This window comes from Indicator indicator, chromosome 1, assembly GCF_027791375.1.
Source record: "Indicator indicator isolate 239-I01 chromosome 1, UM_Iind_1.1, whole genome shotgun sequence".
Taxonomy (NCBI): domain Eukaryota; kingdom Metazoa; phylum Chordata; class Aves; order Piciformes; family Indicatoridae; genus Indicator; species Indicator indicator.
The window spans coordinates 79827938-79854664 of NC_072010.1; the positions used below are offsets into that span (position 1 = coordinate 79827938).

At 40.4% G+C, this 26727-nt stretch overlaps 1 protein-coding gene across 2 annotated transcripts; it reads left to right on the forward strand.

The window, feature by feature from the left end:
* The first annotated feature begins 216 nt into the window (after positions 1-216).
* On the forward strand, positions 217-26727 carry CLCN4 (chloride voltage-gated channel 4). 2 transcript variants are annotated; one of them, XM_054380711.1, is made up of 11 exons: positions 217-360; positions 740-839; positions 5213-5400; positions 11851-11973; positions 13548-13754; positions 13847-13927; positions 14428-14973; positions 17207-17393; positions 19810-20208; positions 25005-25221; positions 26637-26727. In XM_054380711.1, exons 1-11 carry the CDS (start codon positions 217-219, stop codon positions 26725-26727), a joined length of 2283 nt encoding a protein of 760 aa, XP_054236686.1. The 2 variants fall into 2 exon arrangements, with proteins under 2 accessions (XP_054236686.1, XP_054236694.1); XM_054380719.1 differs by lacking the exon at positions 13847-13927.

Below are 26727 nucleotides of genomic sequence, written 5' to 3' on the forward strand. Positions count from 1 at the left end.
ACTGTGCTTTTTAAGGTTTGCTAAGCTGTTCAAATAGTCTTCAGCAAAATGTTTTCTAGTGGCAATATGTAGATTTCAGTAGTACCACCAGGCCTGCTGACTCATACTCTCTTTGTGGTTTGCGGAGGTATTTCGGAAAACTTGGTTCTGAAATTTCTGGCAAAGCTGCATCAATTTATTGACATGCTTGATTTTCCTCTATGTACAGATCCTAATATGGTCAATGCAGGAGACATGAATGGTTCTGGCAACCTGATGGATTTTCTGGATGAGCCTTTCCCTGATGTTGGAACTTACGAAGATTTCCACACAATCGACTGGCTGCGGGAGAAATCGCGCGACACTGACCGCCACAGAAAGGTAAAGGTGTCTGGCTGTGATGCATCTCAGTCCCTGGGTTACAGCTGTCATGGTGGTGACAACACCAAACAGTTCTCCAAAGTTATTTCTTCCTACCTTATTGTATGACTTGAGGGTGACTTCCAAAAAGATGGGTGTAGTTTGTTCTGGTTTTTTTTTTTTTTTTTTGAGTTTGTAAATATGAAAGAGCTTCTGGCAATTTAATCTGCAGAGCATCTCTGAAAGATTTTTGGGACTTGGGGGGGGGGGGCAGTAGAGAAATTGTAATTAATTGTATGTGCCTTCTGGGAGGTTAAATATTTTTTTATCTAAAAAATTATATACAAAAATTTGTGCCAGCCTGAATCAGCAACGTGTCTGTATGTATGTTTAATTTCAGATTACAAGCAAAAGTAAGGAATCCATATGGGAGTTCATCAAGAGTTTACTGGATGCCTGGTCAGGATGGGTTGTAATGCTTCTTATAGGACTACTGGCAGGTATGGGCATGTTAGTGTTACAGTCATGCCTGAAACCATCTCAATGAAGTTTCCTTCAGAGCCATCTGCTTCTCTTTTTGCTTCATTGTTTCTCCACTGATGTTTCAAGCTAAAAAGACAGCTATGCTTCCATGCAGTTACAAACATTAATAAAAATACCCACTTGCAAAGTCTCCTGCTGAGGGCTGACCTAGAAAAAATGTTATTCACCAGCGGAGGGATTTTTCTATTGCTTTTGGAAGTATACATCTGAGCACTTTACATTTAATCGGCTACTTTGGCTTTGTGAATCCTTGAGTCACAGAAGTAAATTTTATTGGTAGGATTTCTTTCTTTCTTTTTTTTTTTTTTTTTTAATGTGTTCACTTACTTTAACTGTGCAAGTAGGTTATGATGATGTAGTGAAAATATTCTTGTGGACACTCAGGTGGGAGTTTTGTAAATTGCTATATACACTGGGTTATCTTTATACATGCATAAAGGGAAAATACAAATTCAGATTCAGTTTTGGGTCTGCTCCCAGGCCAGACAGACATTACATATTTAACAGCTTTCACAAACTCAGATGGAAAATTCATTAGTTTCTTGAATTGCTCCTGTCTTCTGCTCAGTTTAGCACATCTTCCAACTTAGAAAGCTATGCTTCTTTTACCAAGTTGAAACACCTGCCATTTTTTATGCTTTTTCAGTGATGTCAGAGTGCTCTTGTGTCACACTGCTCAGTAAAAGCTTGATGTAAATTTTCACAACTTCCAGGTGGCTTTGATGGAAGAATGAGGTGGCAAGACAGTCTGATACACTGTGTACTGCCAGGGCTGCTGAACCCCATCTGAAGGCCAGGGTTGGCTTCATTTGGGATGGAGAATTCTGTTTGTAAATCAATTTAGAGCAAGCTATTGATGGCTCTAGTTACCTTCCACAGGATGGTCAGGAATTTTCTCACTCATACAGAAAATGTGTTATACACTCACACAATCCCATTTCAGTAAAAATATTCCAGAAGGTTTGTTTCAGTTCCAGTTTGCAACAAAACTTTATGCTGAAATCCTCAAGGCTGTTGAATGCTGGAGTTGCAGACCTCTGATAAGCTTTAATGCTGGTATGTCCAGTTTGGGAATGGAGGTTGAGGGTAAGGTGCAGATCAGTTCTTCCTTGTGTTTTTGCTGATTTATGTCTGTGGTAGCCCCTGCATGCATGTTCTCACTGAGAATTGCGATATTTCCTAGGGCATCTCTTGAAAAACGTTTTTTTAATTCTAGTTCTCCTGTAAAATGACCCAGAGTCTTGATAAAAATTATTATGGAAGACATAATAGTACATCCGATACATACCAGACTGTTTCCTTCCCTAATTAGTGTTTTGTAGGTCAATTATACCCTTCAGCCCTCTGGTTCTGAGCTCCTTCCAAAGAGCAGGTGATGAGATTTTTTTTTTTTTATGTGAGAGAGCTGAAGGAGGAGCAAATTTTTAACATTCTTAACATCGTCATTAGGACATTGTAAAGGATGTGTATTGGCCATCATCAATCAAAGGAAAAGGAGAGAGGTAAAAGGATAATATCTAAAATGAAGTTCAGCATTTCCTGACTTTGGAGTGCTTCATTGTTTTTCATTCTGGACAGGAGATTATGTAGAAGGGGAGAGCAAATTCAGTTCCTTTGATGGGAGATGTAGGGAGATAAACTGATGCTCTATTGCAGTCTTGTGTTTACATGAGAAGCACAAGAAATCACCTCTAGTGTGAGGTGTCCCTGCCCATGGCAGGGGGGTTGGAACTAGATGATCCTTGTGGTCCCTTCCAACCCTGACTGAATCTATGAAAGGCTTGACCTTCTGAGATGGTGAACAATCTTCAACTTCCATTAATTTCACTTAAAGTTGCAAAGATTCAAAACTTGGAAAACTTCCAGTCTTGGTCACATGTCTTGTGAAGCATTCCCTATTGCGCTATTACTCTGCAAGTGCTGGCCCTCCCCTCTCATGATTTTCTTCTATGCAACGTAGTAAATGGCATGTAACATTGTCCTCCTGTGGCTGCCAAAGCACTTGGCAAAAGGGATTAGATCAGCTGCATAGTTAAGCATATTTTCCTAGGGGTAGTGGGGTGCATGTGAGCTGAATGTGCCTCACTCTGTTCCTTAACATTGTTAGGGTGAGACATTCAAAGGCTTGTCTTCCTTTGCACCTTCTGCTAGGTAGCACTAGCACTCAATTTCCTAATTAAATATAATGTGAGCTTTGAAGATTGGGGTAACCACAGGAATTAGGAAAGTCCATCAAGAGACACAGCATTTGGTGCTGCTGTCTAAGGGGTGAGGATTCCTTTGTACAGTTTCCTGAAACTTGCAGAAAAATTGGAGGAGAATTTAGAGTTTACTGCAAAACTCAGTAAGCCATGCATGCTGACCCAACTCACAGCACAGTGATTTATCATCATCTAAGAATATGGTTTGTTGTTGTTTGTTGGGGGTCAGTCTCTTCTCCCAGGCAACCAGTGGCAGAAGGAGAGGACACACTCTCAAGCTGCACCAGGGGAAGTTTAGGCTGGATGTTAAGAAGAATTCTTCCCAGAAAGAGTGATTGCCCATTGGAATAGGCTGCCCGGGGTGGTGGTTGAGTCACCATCCCTGGAAGCGTTTAAAAAAAAAGACTGTATGAGGCATGTAGTGCCATGGTTTAGTTGATTAGATGGTGTTGGGTGATCTCAAAGTTGTTGACTTGATGATCTCAAAGGTCTTTTCCAACCTGCTTAATTCTGTGATTCTGTAGAAATTTGAGAAAAGAGTAAGCAAGAGGAGAAAGGCAAGGTCTTCATGAAAGAAAATTGTTGGTCCAGACATTATTACTCCCTGCAGGTGTGTTTTTTTTTTTTTGGGGTGTGTGTGTGATTTTTGTCTAGTGTATCTGTATAGTTTTTCAGATTATTCCTGCACAGCAACAATTCTTCACTGCTACCCTAGTCACATTGGTTGTCAGTGTTGTGAGGAGTGAGAAAATGTACTTACGTATAAGGCTCTGTGAACACTGGTGGTTTATTTCCATTCTGTAGAATGAGAAACAGATTACATATGCCTGAATTATTTGATTGTTTTTTTTTTAAACTCCCCCTCACCTTCCAACAAAAATGAAAAGCAAAAATTTACTTCCAGGTCAAATAAAGCAGCTCTTGAGCCCACCTGTTTACCCCAGCTGTTAGGGGAAAAGAGATCAGCCCCCACCCCTGCTTCATGTAATTGCATTCTTAGCAGGAGCCACAAAGCTAAAAGATTTGGAAGCATAAAACAAAAAAACATTTTGTAGTTTTCATAGCATTTTCCCCCCAGTGTTTTACTCCTACTGAAATGCACTATTAAATTCTGTTCAAATCCGTTACTGTTTCCCTCAAATCATATTGGTGATTACTTATAAAAATAATGCTGACTTCTACTTTCCATTGTATCTGAGAGGGGTTTGGAAAACTTTTTACATGGCTCTTCTATCAGCTGGTGGTTTGCTTTCCAGAAATCTTGGATGTAGGGGCCAAACGCAGGTCTGCCTTTCTGTGTTCTGGCTGCTCCCAGCCTCCCCCTTCCTCCTGCTGTTGCCTTTGTGAGGACACGTCTGCTCTGGGGATGCTGGGGCATTGCTACTGAGTTTTTTAGCAGGATTTTTGTGGTGTGGTTGGTTTTCTTGTGTCTGGCCACAGCAAGCTTACTTGTGTTTGTGTCTGGCGGCCACCGGGTGTCACTGTAGCTCTGTGTAATTAATTACTAGGGAAAAAACAGGTCAGGATTAGTTTGGTACAGAGGGAATTGGAAAGATAATTTTATTCTGCGTGTTTGGATTGCTAATGAATGGGGAGAGCTCGATTCTGATAAGTTCACAAGTCAGAATTTGGCATTTGTATTGTTTCTGTACCGAAATGATCCTTCAGAAAGCTTGTGGCTTTGGGACCAGTAAGGCTATAGGAAAACACATCTCCTTGTCTTCCTCTATCCTGACAGTGTGATTTGAGACTGATAGCTTAATATGTGTACAGAGACCTTGAAGTCTTCCTTATCTCAGTCAAGTAGTGCACCTGCCTGGGACAAGCTGCAGGATCAAGCCCTACATAATTTATGCTATCTCTATTTGGCAATCAATCAGTATGAAAAAGGTAGTATTTGAAACATAAGTGTATGAGAGAAGGCCTGACAGCAAGCTCGTGCGGCTGTTTATTTGCAAACTTATTACTGCATTGCATTCTTTGGTATATTCATGCTTATGTTGCAGCTGCCACCCCAAATCATGTGTTTTTTTTTTTTTTTTTGCTGATACTATAATTACACCTGTGTTTTCCTTGCAACTCGATGTTTTTTAATGCCACGGTTTCTTTTTCTGCATTTCTTTTCTCAGGCACATTAGCTGGAGTGATCGATTTAGCCGTGGATTGGATGACAGACCTGAAAGAGGGTGTCTGCCTGTCTGCCTTCTGGTACAGCCACGAGCAGTGCTGCTGGACATCTAATGAAACTACCTTTGATGACAGGGACAAATGTCCCCAGTGGCAGAAATGGTCAGAACTTCTTGTAAGCCAGTCGGAGGTATGGAAGGCCTGATTAAGCTGGGATCACAGCAGGCCAGGGAATGACCTTTGTTCATACTCACTGATGTTCCCTCCAGAGAGTTTCTCTGAAAGGGAAAATAACGAAGTGAGCATGCTGAAAAAAAAAAAAGTACATTCCATAAGCAATATCTGCTTATCTTGGGAGAGGTCTCATTGCTTTAGTGTTGAGTGGGATGGAAGCTGGAAAACTAGGAGTTCTGTCTTGCTCTTTTTTGAAAATCTGTATTAATCAAAAAGTGTTTCCAAACTGTGTCAGTGTGAGCTGAAATTCCACCCCCCACTGACAATAACCAGGCTAGCTCAGTCTGGAAGCGAATGAAAGCTGTATTTACAAGCAAAATCTACAATCTATGATGAAATGCAATGAATATGTACAAATATACAAAATTCACAACATTTACAAATATATACAATCAACAGAAAAAGCACAACCAAGCTCCCTTTGCTTCCCCCCAAAGGGGACCTTTCCCAAGGGGCCTCCCCCCAGGCCCTCCTGGCAGAAAGCAGAGTTAGCTAAAGCAGAATGGTTGTTAACTTAGCTCGCCAAGGTCAGTGTGTTATCCTCAGCCAGAAGAGAAGAAGAAACAGCAGCCAGACAGCCCAGCAAGTTGCCCCGACTGTGCCTACTTTGTTTTGAGTGGTAGTTCTTAAACATTTCTATCTATCCAATGGAAGTGTTTAGAACAATCATTATTTTGCTTTCCTACACCCAATAGTGACTTATTTATACTCTTTACCTTTCTCTGCTTGAACTTTGAGAAGAAAAATTAGAGACAGTTTCAAACCGTCACACAAACACTTCAAATCACAGGGGGACCTGAGCTGCTATCCATTTTTAAATTTTTCAAAACAGTTTTCTGGGACAAAGAAGATGACACCTGAGAAATACATTTAAGAGGAAATCTTGAGGATTGCAAGTGGGTTTTGTGATTTAAAATGCCAGGAGTAGTTGTGGGAGCTGCATAAGAATGCTTGCAGTACCTTTGCAATCAGTTTCCCTATCAGATAGGTAAATATTTAGCTAGCACCAGAAGGTGGGGAAATAATGGGCTAAAGTGAAAAATTTGCAGGGAATGAGGACAGGAAGGGAAAAAGCTGATCTGGACTGACAGAAAATGTATACTTCATATATATATATATATATATATATAAAAAAAATTTTATATCTTACTACAATTTTGGAAAAAAATGTGAAAGTTTCATTTTGAATATAGAAGCCTTTCTATAGTCCTTTAACAGATGATGCTTCTGTAAAAATGCAAAAAAAAAGAAAAAGGTTGTTTTCAACCTAAGCTATTCAGTATATTGAATAATATTGATCCTTTCACAACTGAAGTCCTTAGGCAGAGTTATTGTCTTGAATTCCTTCCCCCAGTTTTGCGGGTGGCTGGAGTATGACAACAGTTGAATATGACGTGGAGGTGGGATAAATGTGGCTTTGAAGAGAAGTGACTTAAATATGTAATGGGATTAAAAAAAAAAAAAAAAGTCTGGTTATGCAATTTGGTCAATAATAGCAGAAGAAAATATACACTCCTATGGGATGAGTCATCTCCAGCCAGGCAATTAAAAAATGGGTGATTTGGAGAGATTGTCTCGGATCTTTCTCCATTGCAGAGGTAGCCTGATCCTGCAGACAGTGTTTGCTGGCACCTTCATGACCTTACAAGTTTGTCATTCCATGTTTCCCTCAGTACCACTTCAGGTTTAGAGTAAAAGTAGTGCTGGATGAAAGTGTCTGTGGCTATGTATAACCCATATTTCCAAAGTTCTAATGAACCATAGCGAAACTAGTGGGGTGCTCACTTTTCCTGAATATTCCCACCATTTAATTGCAGGCCAAAATCTCTCTGCATTGCCAGTCCAGAATCCCAAGCTTCCCTTTGCCAGAGCTTTACTAGGTTGTTCATCAACAGATGGTTTGGGTGATTGCATCTTTATAACAGTGAAGAAATATTATCCTAGTATAAAGCTGCAGGTCTGGGGATGATTTAATTTAAGAGAACAACAACAAGAAAAAGGTGGGAAAGGCAAAAAGAGGAGACTTACAGTTGTTACAAGGGCTGGAATTCCTGTGCATGTGTTTGACATGCTGTTACTCTGAAAGGCTGGAATATATATGCTGAGCATGTCTTTGAGAAAATTGATTGCTTTCACCTGCTACTCAAAATCAGCTAGGTGGGTACTGTGAAACTTTGCTTTTTTATGTGTTCAAATTTGGCTTCTCCCACCCTAGTGTGCTGTCACAGTGGACAAAAAGGTTTAGGCCTTTTCTCAAAACATACCTATTAACAGATCTCTTAGATCTGGCTGCCAGAGCCTGATGGATGCAGTAAATATCAATAATACAGCTGTCTGTTGCTGTTACATTGAAAAACCTAACAAAAATGTGAACATGGAAAGTAAAAATTCTGTTTGGTAGCAAAATGTTTACCATATCACCAAAATTTGATGATTCCTGTAGCTGCTGAGGACTCTGAGAGGGATAAAAATACACTGAATTTGACTGATTTCGAGGTTTTGGATAATTTTGCCTCCTCTCCCCCCCTTTTTTTTTTAATCTTTCCCCCCCCCTTTTCTTTTGGTTTGTTGCCTTACTTTGTGCCTGACATTTTAATAATGGCCCCATAAACAGCAGTGCATAGAGGACTAATTTGGAGCTCATTTTAGGTAAGAAGTATTTGGAACAGTTTCCCTAAAGGTATCCCACTCAGACATGTCTTCTTTTTTATGCATGACTGTGATTCTTTCTCACCATAGACAACTGAATTTGCCATTTGAGCACCAAATTTAGATCAGTTCTTGTGGTTTTGCTGATTTATGACTGTGATAAACCCTGTATGTATGTTCTCACTGAGAATTGTGGTGTTTCCCAGGGTATCTCTTGAAAAATGTTTTTTAATTCTAGTTCTCACAAAAAATGAGGCCAGAGTCTGGATAAAAATTATTATGGAAAACATAATAGTACGTCAGGTACATACCAGACTATGGTTTCTTCCCTACTCACTGTTTTGTAGGCCAATTATAGCCTTCATTCCTCTGGTCCTGAGCTCCTTCCAAAGAGCAGGTGAAGAGAATTTTTGATGTGAGAGAGCTTCAACACCTGAAATTTACTGGAGGAATGGATGTGTTAAAGTATATCATATGCCACTCACTTCAGCTAGATGTCTAGCCAGTATCTGGTGACCTGGGGTTTCATGATTTTGAAGATGCAGCTTAGTCCCAACTCCATCCCACTGAAGCCTATCCAGGGTAGAGGAAAGGACCTGGTGTCTTCTGTAGCTCATGACATTGAATCCAGCAATAGACTGGATTCCTGTCCCAGGGTTCCTGGATCTCCTGCAATGAAGCTGAGACCTTTAAGAGTGGAAGCTCCTCTATACCTAGGATGCACTTCCCAATTTTGCAGGCTTGAATCTGTTAGTCTGGAGGACCTTGAGGAGACACATCGCTGTAACGTCCACAGGAGGGAGTCTGCAAACCGTGAGATCCCCAGTCAAGTCAGAGTAGAGCTTTTGGCCTCTGAATTAAACAAGCACAGGATGGTATCCTGAGGGACTATGAGTTTTGAGGGTTGTTTTCAATGTCTTCCATTTATTCTTAAACTGGACTAACACCAGATCTGAAATACTGCTTGGTCTTGCAAACTAGAATACAAGAGTTTACTCAGTTAGAATCATAGAATCATAGAATCAGTCAGGGTTGGAAGGGACCACAAGGATCATCTAGTTCCAACCCCCCTGCCATGGGCAGGGACACCTCACACTAGATCAGGCTGGCCAGAGCCTCATCCAGCCTGGCCCTAAACACCTCCAGGGATGGGGCCTCAACCACCTCCCTGGACAACCCATTCCAGGCTCTCACCACTCTCATGGGGAAGAACTTCTTCCTCACATCCAGCCTGAATCTCCCCACTTCCAGCTTTATTCCATTCCCCCTAGTCCTGTCACTACCTGATAGCCTAAAAAGTCCCTCCCCAGCTTTCTTGTAGGCCCCCTTCAGATACTGGAAGGCCACAATAAGGTCTTCTCGGAGCCTTCTCTTCTCCAGACTGAACAGCCCCAACTCTTTCAGTCTGTCCTCATAGGAGAGGTGCTCCAGCCCTCTGATCATCCTGCTGGCCCTTCTCTGGACACGTTCCAGCATGTCCATATCCCTCTTGTAATAGGGGCTCCAGATCTGGACGCAGTACTCCAGGTGGGGTCTTACCAGAGCTGAGTTCCCCCTACTTGCTTCATTACTATTTTTGCCAGGGTGAGCCTGTCACTTGCACTTGTGGAAAAGGCCTCAGCAGGATCATGTCTGTTGATGAGCTTTTCACTTTCTGATTCCAGTCTACAGGCTTAACACTTTTACTGATTCAGGGCCTTAGTAGTTGTGTGTAATGAATGAGAAGTGAAGCCATTTGCTATACTGAGTTACTACTGCTTCACTTCCCAGAGGTTTTCTTATTATTAATCATTAGAAGCTGCTGCAATTGGACCTGCAGAATGCCAGATATCTGGAAAATGTAACAATGGAAGTTGTCCTGAGGGATAGGACTGAACTGGCCATGTAGGCTCTTGTGGCATCCTGCCACAGTGCTGTAGGTGTATGTGTGACTGCAGTAACAAGCTGACATAGATTTCATATGACTTCTGAGATGTGAAAGAAGAAGAAGGAAAAAGAAACAAAGTTAATTTGACTCCAGTGAATTTAGAAGCAAAACTACAGCTTTTGCTCAACATTGCAGAGCCAAATTTTTGTATTGGTGTTGGTCTTCTTTGGAGTTGTTCCAGGTTCACACTGACAGGAGAATTTCGCCCTGGGGCAACATATCCAGAGTTTTCTCTAGAGGGAGAGTGAATATTGTATTAGCTGTTTGTAATTAAGAGCACTAGGAGAAGACATTCATGAGACTGTCTTCAGCTGTAGCAACAAAGATCCATGGTTACTGCAGACAGATGTCAGTCACTGTAGGTGTGGGATTCATGACTGCTTGGTCTCAGGGCATTGGAGAATGGCATCATATTGGTCTATCAATTATGGCCAAAGCCAGATACTAACTTCAGTGAGCACGAAGATCATAAATTGCCCTTTCCTCAGATATATCCATAAAGCTAAGGGCAGTGGTTTCCTTACTGTCTTTTCAATTGGACAGAGACCTGGAAAATTACCTGGAAAATGCTGGAAACCTAGAAAATGCTAGCAAGCATCTGTGGTGTTAAAGGTTGATTCCTTGCAGGCTTGCAAACAGGGAGACTTCTCAGCTCTAGGTTTTTATGACTGGAAACTGGGCTTGGCACGCTCTGTTAACTGAAGATACAATACAACTGGTTAATGCCTGTTTTCCTGTTTGATTTATCATAATGTTGATATCCAGGCTGCTGTCCTGCAGAGCAAAGGCAGGGGCCCTGATGTTCTTGAGCAGCTGGGATTGCATCCGGTAGGAAGAGTTCACTTAAAGGTGAAGGAGTCAAACCAATTTGTGCAGAGGTTCATCTTGTTTTTAGTTCTGTAGTGTCATGTTGGTAGAGGGTATTTTTCCGAGTCTGAAACTTGATTTGATGGTTCTGACTATATTCTCTTTTGTCTCTGTAGGTGAGGTTTTTGAAATTAATCTAAAAAAATTACACTTGTGAAGAGGGAATGGTATTCTAAGGCAGATTTCAACAATAGTTTTGAGCTGACCATTGGAGACAGGTTGGAAAGCTTGAAGGCCGCTCCTCCCTATGCTTTCACTATGGCACTGTGCAGTCAATTCTTGCTAATATCATTAGCGTTTACAATCTATCAGTAAAGTAAAGCTATTCAGTTTGAAGAGTGTTTTATTATTGGCTGTAGTGCTTTTCAAGGGGGAAAAAAGACTGAGATACGTCTACGTGGGATCTACTGAGCTATTGCGTTTTCAGATGATTTTCAGCCTTATCATCAGTAGTGTCATGTAGAAGGGAGGGGTTTATTTATGGTTTTATCCTTCCCATTTGTGACCTGAACTGACTAGATGTCATTTGAAAAGATGATCATCTGCATGGAGACCTTTGAATACTAACTCTCATGAAAAGATGTGTCCCCTGTCACCTGCCATGGGATGAACAGGGCCATTAGGTGCTTTTTTATCACCCTTATGACAGAATTGTTTGATGTTTTGGAACTTTTTGTGGTTGGCTTAATTTTTTCAGTCCTTGAAAGATGCTCTGCTTAAGGTGTTGGGGACCTTTGCAAACAGATTTTATGGACCAGGCTAGATATATATTGCTATGCTGCTTATTTCCATGGGTAATACAATTATTGGTGTATTATAAAGTTAGTGGACCTTCCTGAGGAAAACCAGCAGCTAGCATGTAAATGAAAAGATCATGCTCCATGCCATCATGATCCCTAGTAGAAGTGTGAGATTTGCCAACCTGCATTTGTCTAACAATGTTTGTTACTGTTATTTTTCTAGGGTGCAAGTGCTTACATTCTAAACTATTTTCTATACATTATGTGGGCTCTATGTTTTGCTTTCCTGGCAGTCTCCTTGGTCAGAGTGTTTGCTCCCTATGCGTGTGGCTCTGGAATCCCAGAGGTGAGTTTCTTTTTGTGGGTGAATATCCAAATAAGTCAAATTATCTGCCACTTTTTCCCATTTGAGAACTGTACAATGAGATAGCATAGGAACAAGATGATTGTCTTTCTATTTCATTTACCTTAATGCCTTTGTCTAACATGCTGTTATGGTGCCCATCTAAATTTTTTTGTAGTAGAAAATGTCCAAAAGCCACTGTGGCAGCTTAATGTACATACTTCTTCGTTGGCAGAACTTGAAATAAAAAAATCAATGGCTCCCAGTCACCACTTTGTGGACTCCCAACTTTTTGTGGCCAAGTCACATACTTGTTAGAAGATAATACAGAACTTCCCTTGGATTAAGTTATTTGGGCCAATTACAAAACTGGTCATTTTCTAGGATAGGCTTTAAATAAAACCAAAATAAATTGAAAAAAAGAGAGGACTATAAAGCTAAGGTTTCCTAAGTTACTGAAGATGTGAAATACCCATCAGTTGAAATGCCTGAAAAAAAGTGTCTGGTCCCCATATTCTGCAAATTGTGTCCTTGTACGCATTGTCATGCTGGTGTGACAGCATGATGGCAGCCAAAGTCTCTGCTTGGTTTTCAGTATTTTACATATTGAGCCTCAGTCTGCATTTAAGCTGTTAGAATGAAGAACTGTGTAATTCAAGCAGCAGAGCTGCTCAAAATTTTTGAAATCAAGACAGTCTTTTATTAAAAGTGCTATAGAACCACTTGGATTATTACTTAGGAATCTGGCAGAATCAATAGCCCAGATTTTAGAAATCTTGGTATACTTCTTTTCTTCATCTCCAGAAGCATCTAAATGTTTCGTAGACAATTAGAAAAAAAAACCAAGCACAAATATTTTAATATATTTAAATAATTTCCACATTTCAAAGTAGTCACATGTGTGTGTTTGCTACATATTTGATATATTCATGTTTTTAAGAAAGTTTTCATTGTTAACTGTAAATCTAATTTCCAAGTGGTAAATCTCTCATATGAGGTGATGCTCAGCTCCAGTCCATTCCCAGGGCTAGAGTTCAAACCCAAATTCCACCCTGCAGCCTGTGTATCATACATGTGTGTTGTGGTCACATTCAAAATACAGAGAAAATGTGTAGAAATAAGATCTTTTGGACTTTCTCATCTAGTAATCCTTGCATGCTTTTATAGATGGTCTTTCCAAATATTCAGAATGTTTTTTTTTTTTTTCTTACTTTAACTGGCAAAAGTCTGTGGTTGTTTATTTGTGCTTATTTTCCTGGTTTATTAAAGCTGAGTCTAGTTTAACTATGATCCTGTAAGACAAAGAGATATGTGAGGGTTTTGTATTTTCATTGATCCCTGTGAGACTCCTTTCCAACACAGGTGACCACCCATAACAACAGTAAAAGTGTGGTCTGCTTAACCCCTGCTCAGGTATCCCTGGGAAAGTTGCCCTGCCTATGGTTTCTTTCTCTCCATTACTGTCTCTTTTTAAGCAATCTGCAGTTTTGTAACTGCACTGGTGTTTCAACTCCATTTGCAAGTTCAGAGGAGACAAAGTTTCTTAAGCTCTTAAATGTGTCTTTCCTGCTTTCCAGATAAAAACCATCTTGAGTGGGTTCATTATTAGGGGCTACCTAGGAAAGTGGACACTTTTAATCAAAACAGTCACCTTGGTTCTGGTGGTATCTTCAGGCCTGAGCCTTGGGAAAGAGGGGCCACTAGTCCACGTGGCCTGTTGCTGTGGAAACTTCTTCAGCAGCCTATTCTCAAAGTACAGCAAGAATGAAGGAAAGAGAAGAGAGGTGAGATTGGCTCACATCATCTCGAATTTCCCTGTCTGGATACTCAGTGTTTCAGAATACTCATGCCTTGTATATAAATATTTGCTTTGTAGGTGCTTTCAGCTGCAGCTGCTGCAGGAGTTTCTGTCGCCTTTGGGGCTCCGATTGGAGGAGTGCTTTTTAGTCTGGAAGAGGTGAGACCTGGCAGTTGACTTGCCTCAATAAATATATTTTCATCTGATACCTTTTTCCAACATTCTTCTTAATTTTTCAAATATTTATATACTTACATTTCTTCTGAAGCAAAAACATTTGATTTCTAGTAATAAGAAATAGCCAGGTGTTTTAGTCTAATTTGAGGAGAAGAGCACTGGGTTTCTGGGAACAAACAAAATTATTCACCTCTGTGCTGAGGTTTCCAACTTTCAGCTTGCTGCTGCATGGGCCAAGCTGTCAAGCATTTGTTGTCATCTCTAGCCAGCAACTTTGCATTTAGATTTGTTGGCCTTTAACTGGTTGTTGCTCCCTATCTGAAAGCTGAAAATGCCTTTTCTGATACCTTTGTGAACCTGTTTGGGCTGTGGTAAGGACTAATGCCCCCTCTAAAGTCAGATAAAGCACAAAGCAATGGCAATTGAAGCAAACACCCTCTGTCACACTCAGCAAAGTGTTTACAGCCTCTGCTTCGTTGTAGGTCAGCTACTACTTTCCGCTGAAAACCCTCTGGAGGTCATTTTTTGCTGCTCTCGTGGCTGCCTTCACACTGAGGTCCATCAATCCTTTTGGAAACAGCCGTCTGGTCCTGTTCTATGTGGAATATCACACACCTTGGTACATGGCCGAGCTCTTTCCCTTCATCCTGCTTGGCGTCTTCGGAGGCCTGTGGGGGACCCTCTTTATCCGATGCAACATTGCCTGGTGCAGGAGGCGAAAAACCACCAGGCTTGGGAAATACCCCGTCCTGGAGGTCATAGTGATAACAGCTATCACCGCCGTCATTGCCTACCCCAACCCCTACACCCGGCGGAGCACCAGTGAGCTGATCTCAGAGCTCTTCAACGATTGTGGTGCCCTGGAGTCATCGCAGCTCTGTGACTATATCAACGACCCAAACATGACCCGACCGGTGGATGACATTCCTGACAGACCTGCTGGCCCTGGAGTCTACACAGCCATGTGGCAGCTTGCCTTGGCTTTGGTGTTTAAAATTGTCATCACGATATTCACTTTCGGCATGAAGGTAAATCAGGGGCAGGTGCAGAAGCTGATACAAGCACAAGGCACAGATGAGTTGCTGTCAGCAGCCGTGACCTATCTGGCAGGGCTTGTGTGTCTCTGACCTAGACCCAGTGACAAAGGTGTCATTGAGATGCCTCCTGGTTCACCTGCCTGCCAGCACCTTCCTCTGTGGGTCCCTGTTGCAGCAGAGGGATGAGCACTGCTTTTCCACCCTCCAGTCAGCTGCAGTTTTATTAAGGGAAAAAGAAGTCTGGGTGGGAATTTAAATCCACTGTTGCCTATAAGCAAATTCAAGATGATTCCTTGCAGCTGTCTTTCAGTTCTCACAGGGATATGGACTATTTACTATTGTTTGTCTTCTTGGATTAATGACTTAATGTGTCTCAAGGTAGCCATGCTCAGGGAAGAAATAGTTTTAAACTCACTGATTTGCACATTTAAAATGTCACAAAAACCCTAAAAATACCTGAAACTTTCTTTTTAAAATCTTTTTAGGCACTGTAGCTTGGAAAAAATAGGGAATGAGTGGGCGAGCTGACTGCTACATGATTTGATTATTTTGGTTTTGAAACTTTTTCCTTCTGCTTCTCCAACTCTTCATAAATGGATGATGAAAAGCCCAAGAACAATTCATCCAAGATTTCAATATGTCCAAAGCTGTTTGTGGTAAATTTTATAGATCTGATTGCTAGAGCCAATGTAAAGCACGTATCTGTCTGTCTACAGCTCTCATTATCTGAGCATTTAGTTCTGGATTTGACTTCTGCAAATGATGAGTGGTTTTTCAGAGTTATATGCTGTATTTTATAGCACATTCAAAGCTAAAATATCTCAGCTTTCTCTTAAATGCTGCACTTGAAGGAAGATCCATCTTTTAGAAGGACTTTTACCGGGAATATAGTAGGAAGTTGGAGTTTTGTTTTTCTTTCATGTTTTCTCCACTTGATAACAAAAAATACTGAATGGTAGGAGGTCACTCAGGACCAATGACTTGAGTCAAGCTGATTTCCTGAGCAGGGAGAGTAAGAAGGAGTTTAAGAGCACTTGGATGTTGCAGGTCTAATATTTCTGGAGGAGGACTTGAAATGAGATGCCCTTCACTGCATAAACTGATTTGTGGCCATCAGTCAGTTGTTATGCTTGTTCATTTGTCTAAAAACTTCAGATTTTGGTTCTTTATTTTATATGTGGTTCTTTATTTAAAATTTAATAGAAGCTATTAACAGTTTCAAGTGTTCTGCAAAAGAACAGATAAAATAGATTTACATGCCAAATCTAGACAACTCAATCCAACTCTATCAGCAAAACTAACACTCTGGGGGGAGGGGGAGACAGCACTTCCAGTTACCAGCCCTAATGCCTCTGGGCCATACTGAGGTTATTAGTTTAGTTCCCTAGGAAGCTCAAAGTGTGTTTTCATAATTAAAAAATATAACAGCATTTCCTCTTCAAAACCATCAACTCCATGCAAGCCCTTACTATGTATCTGAGTTGTCTTCTCCATCAGGAATTTTTTTCTCCAGCTTACCCAAGGCAAAGTGGTTTTTTTCCCCCTTCCTTCTCATTTGAGTAGTGTATTTTAGTGATCTGAGCCTTGTCTGTATAGCAGACAAGAAGTTAATGATTCATACTGTTTCATGGAAAACATACAGCAAACTGAGATGAAGAAATAGCTGTCTCTGAGCACAGCCTCCTTTTTCTGAATTTGTATTGTGCATTTGACATTTAATTCAAAATCTGGCCTGATTTAGCCTGAAAGAGTAGTCATGAAACCATAAAGTACTCCATGTGACAGAGGGTGAAATCATGAGCTTATTTTCAGTTAAGCTTGTTCTCAACCCATGATGAAACCATCAGCCGTTCCTGACTTCCTGCTGAGAAAGCAATAACAGCAAAATCAGGAGCATCTTGACTTTAAAAGCAGACTATTATTCAGAACCACAGTTTATCAATTAAATTCAGTGTGATGCAGCAGGTAGGATTCAAAATCACTTTAAAAACTCCTTTCATATTTTATAAAGCTATGGATACACACGTAGCCACACAAACCCAGTCACTGCAGAAGCCTATTACCTAACACAGGAGACACCATTGTAGGTTGCCATAAGGCTGTGGCCTTCTCACCTGGCATTTAATAAGGAAACTCTTACTGATAATAGTAAAAATTACTTGATCAATAAGTTCATTACTAGTAATTTTTGTCAAGGTGCTCATGTGTCTGTATTTCATTCAAGATCCCTTCAGGCCTTTTCATTCCCAGCATGGCGGTTGGAGCCATGGCTGGCAGGATGGTTGGGATTGGAGTAGAGCAGCTGGCATATCACCATCATGACTGGATCATCTTCAGGAACTGGTGCAGACCTGGGGCAGACTGTGTCACACCGGGACTTTATGCTATGGTGGGAGCAGCAGCTTGCTTGGGTACAGTACCTGCTGATCACTGGTTTGTGCATGAATACCACTTGTGTTTGGGGACCTACAAATTGTTTATGAGGGCTTTATGTTTGTGTTAGGTACTGTGCTGGCATTTCTGGAAGTAATAGAAGTTGAAATCAACATGTGCTGGCCTAAAGCAAGGGCAACTTCCTCTAATGGTCTCTCCAGTGATCTGCTGAGTAGCCAGCAAGAGAGAGGCTTGCAGTCAGCAATGACTACTCCTTTTAATCTGCCAAAAAGCACATAGAAGGAAAGAAAAAAAAGTAAGGTTAGGGCACAGTTTTCCAAGAAGGAGTGGTTTTGCCTGTTTTTTTTCCCCTCCTTTAACGTAATGAAATCTGCTGGAACTGGATTAAATCTGCTTCTTTGTTTAGACTGTGCTCTTTCAGAGCAGGGGACAAACTTCATAGTTCTGGCCAAAATTTAAGGTACACAGAGTTAAAAAGTCTGCATCTTATTTTGGCTATGTGTTACACTATGGCCAACTGGACTGTATTCTGGTTTTGAGTTTGATCGTAAGCCAGTATCTGATTACATTCAATCAATAGAATTTATTGGATATAACAGGAATGATCTGTTAACTGTTAGAGCAAGACCATTGAATAATACCTCAGATATCACATTTCTAGTCACAGAGGCAAGAGGAATGTTATAAGTGTACCATCTGACCATGTTTTTGCCTGATCATATCTGTCCCCTTCTATGCCCCTTGTATGTTTTACTTCCTTTTTTTGTTGCGGTTGATACTGTCATCAGATGACGAAATAATGGGGAGGCATAATGCATGATTAATGTGATTGGGTAGATTTGAAATGAAAGATGCACTCAGGAAAGAGCTGGAAAAGGTTCAGTTTTGGAGTCTCATAAGAGAAAAGCAGGATTATTTGTATGATCAATTATAAGGGAAGGAAGGGTGGGATTTGATTGTCTAAATGTCTGTAGTGTAGACAACATCTGAGCTCGCTGTGTTGATATCTTTCACAGTCAAAACAGAAAAATGAGGTACTGGAAAGATTGGTCTCATCTGGAAATAAACATCTAAAACCAGGCAAATGAACAGATGAATTTGGCCTCAACAGTGCTTGTTTTTCTCCAGAGATTACAAGGGCAATCTGGATCACCTCTTTGGATGTGAACACCTACAGCAGTGTAGGCACATTGAAATAGCCTAGGATGAATCTTAATGTCAAAAAGAGTAAAGCGCTTCCTCTTGTTCATGAATGTTCTTAATGTTCATAAAATAGGTGATACACATACATTTTGCTCTGATATTCCAGCTGATAGTTGGCAACCACATTCCCTTTCAAAAGGTCCAAATCAAGCTTTAATGATTTTAATAACACAGTGACACAAACAGCAGAATGGTCACTGCTGGTTATTAAGCCCAAGACCTGACTCACTCAGAGTAAAAGATCCTTCCTCTGCTCTCAGCTTTTCAGAGTCAGAAGTTTAAGGCATTCTTCAGATGAAAGTCATATCCGGATCATTGTGTTAAATAGTCAACAATTGAATTTCCCTGTATGCTGCTAGATTAAAAGCATCTTTTAATGAACTGTTTCTGATTTCTCTCATCTAAAATGGTACTGTATTTTGAGGCCTAAAAATAGCAGATTTATTACATTTACCTTTTGAACAGAGGCAAAGAAATGTTACCTAATAATTCAGTGATACATACACACTTGTCTGCACTTATGTGATTATTTTTATCCCTTAATGTAAACTGAAGGAGTATGGAACTTGCTTATGAAATTGATACTGAAAGACTAGATTCAGAAAAAAACACAACTACAACCCTATCTACAGCTGCACCCCTACATGGCCTCAAACCAAGCTGTGTATAGTTCAAACTGTGTTATACTGATATCAAAACCCAGGGTTTAAGCTGTAACATAGCTCTTGCAGTGGCCCTAAACTATCCTTATGTAGGATTTTGTAACCATGTCCTGCCCAAAAATAATGCTTAGCTTTCTTTTTAATATGAATGTGCTAGGTAAACCAATGTGAAGGCCAGCTCTCAGTGCTCCTACCTAACCCCATGGTACTTAGCTGATTCTTGGGAGGATTCAGATTTAGTTTCTCAGGCGTCCAGTATAGCTGATATTTTGGTATGTTTTCTGGTTTGATAGTTCTGTCTTTTAACATTCATGATTTACTTCTCAATGTTAGCCTCTTTGTCTTGAGCAAGTTCACACAATTTTTTTTTCTGCATGAAAAGTGCAGCAAACAAAAAAAAATCTTTCTCCAGTGAAATAATCCCCAAAATGCTTAACAAAGTATAAAGGCAAAGTGCTCATAATGAATAATCTGATGCCTTTTTGAATGTAGCACTCAAAAATGTAAGTTACTTTCTTAGTAGGTTCAAGAGCACTGAGGGAAACTTGACTGCTTTCCTTGTTGGCAGGTGGTGTTACCCGAATGACGGTTTCTCTGGTGGTGATTATGTTTGAGCTGACTGGAGGCCTGGAGTACATTGTACCTCTTATGGCTGCAGCTGTCACAAGCAAGTGGGTCGCAGATGCCTTTGGGAAAGAAGGAATCTATGAAGCTCACATTCATCTAAATGGTTACCCGTTCCTGGATGTGAAGGATGAGTTCACCCACCGAACCCTGGCAACAGATGTTATGAGACCAAGACGTGGTGAAGCTCCTCTCTCTGTTCTGACTCAAGACAGCATGACGGTGGAGGATGTTGAGACACTGATCAAGGAGACTGACTACAACGGCTTTCCAGTAGTGGTTTCGAAGGACTCTGAGAGGCTTATTGGATTTGCACAGAGACGAGAGCTGATTCTTGCTATAAGTGAGTACAGTATCAGTGTGTGCACAAGTTTGATTTTGATAGGGTAGGGTGTTACCAGTTTTATTCACCTTGAAGAATGGGTAAATAAGAACTAAACCTAACTTTTTGCCCCAAGTCTAGCTTTTTACTAGTTGCTATAACCCATAGCTGGGTTGTATTGCAACTTACCAGCTGTTAGACTTCTATGGACTTGACTTTTGTTGGCTTGATTTTGCTGTTACTTGGAACAGTACAACTCTGCAAGACAACAGAGGTAAACCTGTCAGAACCAGATCAAGAGCCATTGCGGTTTTGAACTTCTTGCTGTTTCCATGGGCTGCCAGCAGCAGCTGTGGCAGTCATGAACCTTTGTCACCATATGACAAAATATCCTGCATGCCTAGCAAATCACTCCCCTGGTCCACTCCCAATTTTGGCAGTTCCGTGGTGTTGAGGGACAGCTGGATGGGCAGGCAGGTTGCTGGCTGGGCATGGTTGCCATATACTCTGCAGGGGAATGGAATGTCTAGCATATCCAAATCTTGATATAGTGTGGGCCTGTTTCATCCCTCTGCTTCAGGCACCTTCTGTTTTCTCAGATGGAAACTCCCATATTATTTGGAAAAGAAAATCCATGACTGGAAAATTAGGACTATTTTAGAGGGCTGCTTTCCTAGTCACTTCTCACAAAGCTAAAATGAAGTCTGGAATAACAATTCTCAATTCTCTTAAAAGCTGCTTTGTTGTGTTGTTTTGTTTTGTTGTTTTTTTTTCCTCTCCTTTGTTTTTTAGTATATATTTATCTCCTTGATATAAAAAACTCAGCCTAAGTGATTAGACCTAAATATATATTTATTTAAGGACACTCAGCTGTTACTTGATTCCCTTCTTTTTATCCCAATTGGCAGAAAGTCATCAATGCTGCATCAATACTATGTGCAGAAGAGAAATGGCAGAGTCTGGTTTTCTATTCTTAAAATGTAGTGTGAAATTCAGTAAGAAGGTTTTCCCCTTCTGTGGTGTAAGTTGTCATTTCAGTTAGAGAAAGTAGTTTATGAACTGAATTAATTTTGCATTTAGTTACATCACTAATTTTTCAAAACATAGGAAAGAAGAACAGGCCTTAAAGTGTCAGCTCCTTACTACATGTCCTCAAACTGTACAATTGTAACTTTGAACGAGCTTGGGAATCTAACTTTTTCCTTAAAAACCCACTATCATTGATGGTTTCTTCCTCCTTTCTCCAAAAACAAATAATAAAAAGAAAAGTCTCCATGAAGTGATAATCTTCTGTGTGCAGATCTCAGTATAAGAGGATTTTAAAGACATCAAGATGAAGTCCAAGGCTGCTAGCTGCAATACCTCCTTCAAACAACTGATTGTTTTCAGAGGGCTAATCTTCTTTTGGTAGTAAAAAAAGATGCTTTTTATGGCAAAGCTAGGAATGTAAGTATATGTCTGAAGTCTCACTTAAAGTGTTAATGCCAAGAGCTGATAACATTTATGAAATAGTTTGTTTTTATACTGCCTTTGCTAGTGATTTTCAAATACCTCTTTCATTCCCCTGTGAGAAGTAAAATAACTTAATTAGATATATTTAGCTTACCCTGTGTCTGACTTTCACACTGCCCATGCCATGACTAACACTTGCTACCATCCTAACTTTATAGCCTTTAGTGTCTCCCTTGTGGGGAGGTGTGCCAGCGGGAAAACTGCATGGAGTGAAGATGCAGAGCCCTTGTTTTAAAAGCAGATTTATCAGATTCTGTCTGAAGTGAGTCAGAGAATTTTTAGGAACTGACTTTTTTCATTCAGGTCATAAATGGCAGTGTTGCCTCATGATTTACCCCTTCATCATTTCTTTCTTTGTAAGAGGGGCACTAAGCATGCTCTAGAAATGCATTCAGTCCCTGAGAACGAAGTGGCAATGAAACTTCCCTGTGCTCAGAAGCACCTTCAGGAGGATTGCATTCTTCCACTGGCTCTTGTTGAGTGGGTAGGCAGGTCAGGTGGGTAGAGTCACATTCTGGGAATAGATGTCTGCATTTTAGATGGCACCTACTTTACAGACTTACAGTGGGGACTATCTGACCCTGCAAAACTCTTCTTGAACTTAGCCAGCGTAAGAGGCATTGTACAAAAGGCAGAGTCTTGGACACAAGCCAGGTGGCTTGTATAATGTATTTTTTCCAATGTGGAGTTGAGAGAGCAACATAGTTAATGTAGGTTGTGAACTGTGAACTCTTGAATATGAGAGGCTGTTTCACATTTGGGAGAGCTAATTCACTCTCTAGCTATGACAAGAGCCTTCTGCATAGATTACTGTGTAAAACCAAACATCATCATCCATTCACTTTGCTCTTTCTGTTAAACTGTATCTGTTTTTCTTACCCAATTACTGCAAGAATGATCTGTTTTTCTGGTTTACTCTAACTCCCCATTCCAGCATACAAATTCCACCATTTATTTTTTCTGATGCTGCTGAATTTGTTCAATAGTACTACATCATTCAAATTTCTCCAGAGAGATGTTTGAATTGGAAGAGTGAAGTCATGGCTTTAGCTAATCACTGTTGTCCAGGTCATTGCTGCTTTGGGAGCAGCAATGTGGTAACTGAAATGCTTGGCCCTGTTGCTTTGGGCACTGCTTTGGGAAGGAAATACCCAGCTGTCAAGGGCTTTTATCAAAGGGTAGGAGTTACCTTGATTAATGTTACCTCTTAGCACAGATCATATATCAAAGATCTAGGCGGGCATATTCACACTTGAAATTAGATGTATGAATCGAAACAAGATGAGGCAAAGTTAGCATCATTCCTATAAATTCCAATAGGGCTCGTAATATGTGGGGTGAGAAGGTTGAAAATCATACATTGTACTGATATTAGGTCTGAGCCAGCACTGCTTCAGTTCCAGAAATGTTACAACACAATGATCATTAAAGGGGAAAAAAATGCAGCTGGAACATGTTAGAAACCATTACTGTCTACACATTACAAGTCACAGGAGCAGGTTTTTGCACTTTGATTAATGGAAATGAGCTCCAAGAATATACACATACCCTTTGAGTATGTCTGATTTGCTACACCTCTCAAGAACAGAAGCAATCTATATTAATCATAGATAATAATTCAACTATTTCCGCAAGTTTCATAGAATCATAGAGTCATAGAATGCACTGGGTTTGGAATAGACCTTTAAAGGTCATCTAGTCCAACACCCCTGCAGTAAGCAGGGGCATTCCCAACTAGATCAGGTTTCTCAGAGCACCGTCAAGCCTGACTTTGGATGTCACCAGGGATGGGGCCTCCACCACCTCCCTGGGCAACCTTTTCCAGTGTACCATCACCCTCATAATAAAGAACTTCTTCCTAATGTCCAGTCTAAATCTACCCTTCTCTAGTTTAAAGCTGTTGTCCATTGCTATGCCTTTGTAATTTATACAAAGATTTAAAATTTCAGAGCCAAACACACGATGCACATATTCTGGGGTAAGAGAAGTTGTCTGTCATTTGGAAATTCATTTCATATATTGTTTACACCCTGTTGTGTTGCGTAGGAATATGGTAAACACTTCAAAGAAAATCAACTGCTTCAGTTGGCTGTTCAGCCTAGAGAAGAGAAGGGTCTGGGGAGGCCTGGCAGCTACATTTCAGTATCTGAAGGCAACCTCCAGGAAGGCTGTGGAAGGACTGTTTAGAAGAGCTTGTAGCGATAGGACGAGGAGCAATGGTTTTAAACTGGAGCAGGGTAGGTTTATGTTGGACATAAGGAAGAAGTTCTTGATGGTGAGAGTGGTAAAATACTGGAACAGGCTGCCCAGGGATGTGATTGAGAGGCCCTGTCCCTGGAGACTTTCGAGATCAGACTTGATGTGGCCCTAGGTAGCCTGATCTGCAGGAGGGGCTGGACAAGATGACCTTTGAGGGTCTCTTCCGACCCAATGCAATCTGTGAATTCTAAAAATTCTTCTTGGAGCATACTTTAAAGTAAAAGGCTTATACTGATCATGTAAATTCCAGATCTAGTGTGAAGTTCACTTCATACTTTGATCAAAGTATGTGTGATTACTTCTGAACTTTTGAAAATGGTCAGATATCTGCTGCTGAGAAAAACATTTCAAACTGATGTACTACTATATGTTGTTCCTTCTTTTACTGTTCTGCTATAAGTAGGATGCTAAGATCTTCTGCCCTTTTGGAATTTAGAGATTCAAACTCTATTTAAGGAATTAAGTGCAAATCCACAAATTTACCCTGCATGCCAGGGAGGTATGCTGCTCTAGAACAACACCCACACCACACCTGGATCCCTGGGTTGTGAATTTCTCTTTCCCTGGCTTTGTGTTCATAAATCCATTCACAGTGCCCAGATTTCCCCAACTCCACTGAGAAGTCTGGGAACAAACATAGTGCTCAAAGACCGCTTGGGACCATACACAGTTGTTGACTCCACTGCGGGCATGCAATAGACGTTTCTGTTGTGATTTTCACAATGGAGGAAATGACACAGAGTTACTTGAATTTGACAGAATTTGGTTTAGTGATGTTTATGAATACAATAAGCTGCATATTTATTCAGAAAACATTATCCCAACCAAGCAAAAGTGTGTGGCTGTAAAATATCACTTCACATCAGCTTTAAGGGAACAGTGTCTCAAGGAAATTCAAGTTTGCTCAGTAACCCAAACTTCGGGGACCTCAGCGTGTTTAAGGCAAACTGCAGCTACTACCTTTGCTTTCCAAAGAACAATAGTTTTGCTTTTGTTTTGTTATCAAGCCTAACTTAGGTGCCTACCTTAATCTTTCTCTTGTACAGAGAATGCAAGACAGCGTCAGGATGGAGTGGTGAGCAACTCCATTGTGTACTTCACTGAAGACCCCCCTGAACTGCCGCCCAACAGTCCCCATCCACTGAAGCTCCGGCGTATTCTCAACCTGAGCCCTTTCACTGTCACTGACCATACACCGATGGAGACAGTGGTAGATATTTTCCGGAAGCTCGGACTCCGGCAATGTCTTGTCACTCGCAGTGGGTGAGTACTTAGAGAATCTCAAGAGATTTTCTTCAGCATTAACAAAACCACCATTTTTCCTGTCTAAAGCTAAGTATAGACAGTAGCTAATTAATCATCACCTCTGAGACAGTCAAGTAACTATTTTGATGTTGTCCATTTTGTGAATGGAAGAGTAAGGAAAACTGACCCAGTGTCTCTCCACTCCAGGGCAACAAAAGAAGTCATGCTCAGAACTGAAATGGCACGTGCTGGTTGTCACATTTATTTTGTTCTCCCAAATCCTTAGTGTATTGTCACTTAGATAAGTTAAAGATAAATACGTAATAGACTGTTCCAAGTCCTACTATTGTTTAGTTTTCAACAGAGGCAGATGTAGCAAGTAGTGTTGTTTGAAAAGAAAGTGCCTGTTTCTAGATAACCAGCTAGATTAGATGCTTGTGAAGACTGTGATAAAGATGTCCAAGGTGGAAAATGGATCTTTTTAGCTTTTTAAATGGAAAATTAAAGAGTATATAAACCAAAAGTCCACTAAAAAAAAAAAAAAAAAAAAGAAAAGAGATGAAGTAGTGTGGGCAATCATGAAATTAGGAATTTCAATGGGATTCGAGCTATTGTTGGGATCATTGCTCATGCTAGGATCTAGCAGCAAGTATAAAATTTACAACAGGATATAAAAAAAAATAATTTTCAAATGTGGAAGACTAAGTTACTCTTCTGCAAAAAGCCTTTTTATTATTTAAAAATATTGCGTATCAGCTGTTACTATCAATGCAGTGTCCTTAGCATTAAGAAAATAACCATTGTCAGAACACAGGTTCAGATGCCTGCACTTGGATTTTAATCTTGAAGTCTAGCACTTACATGAAATGAAAGGTGGAAAAACTGTAGCAATGACAGAGTTTCAAAATTCTGTGCCTCATGGCCTTCAAAGACTCAAAATAAAAGCCCTTACATACTGAAGGTTAGGAAACTTTTGACTCTTGGGGTCGGACATTCCACAGGCCTCTCTTTTCTTGACAGATGCAATTTTTAGGTTCACGTAAATGAGGGATTTTCACTCAAATTTTAAGTAATTATGCTGTTGGACAGTGAAAGCTTCAAAAAAATTGTGCTGTTGCTTAGTTTGTACATTACTAAACCCCATGCTCAAGCTCAGGACAGGTTTTGTGCTGTTGGTCCTCTATAACCCAAAGTATCTTAGTTGTAACTTCTCACTCAGTCAAGAACAGGTAACAATTTCACCTATGATCATGGCCAGGCTAGTAAAAATACACAAGATGAGAATGCTTTTTATAAAAGATAATAATTTGGTAATACATACAATGAACAATGCTGTATGGAGACACTCACACAATGTCCATGCAGCTGAACAGGGTAAAAACCAGATGATGTATGAGATGATTGTTGACCTTTCCTTTCCTTTTCTCCTCTAGGAGGCTGCTGGGTATCATAACTAAAAAGGATGTATTAAGACATATGGCTCAAATGGCAAACCAGGACCCTGAATCTATCATGTTTAACTAG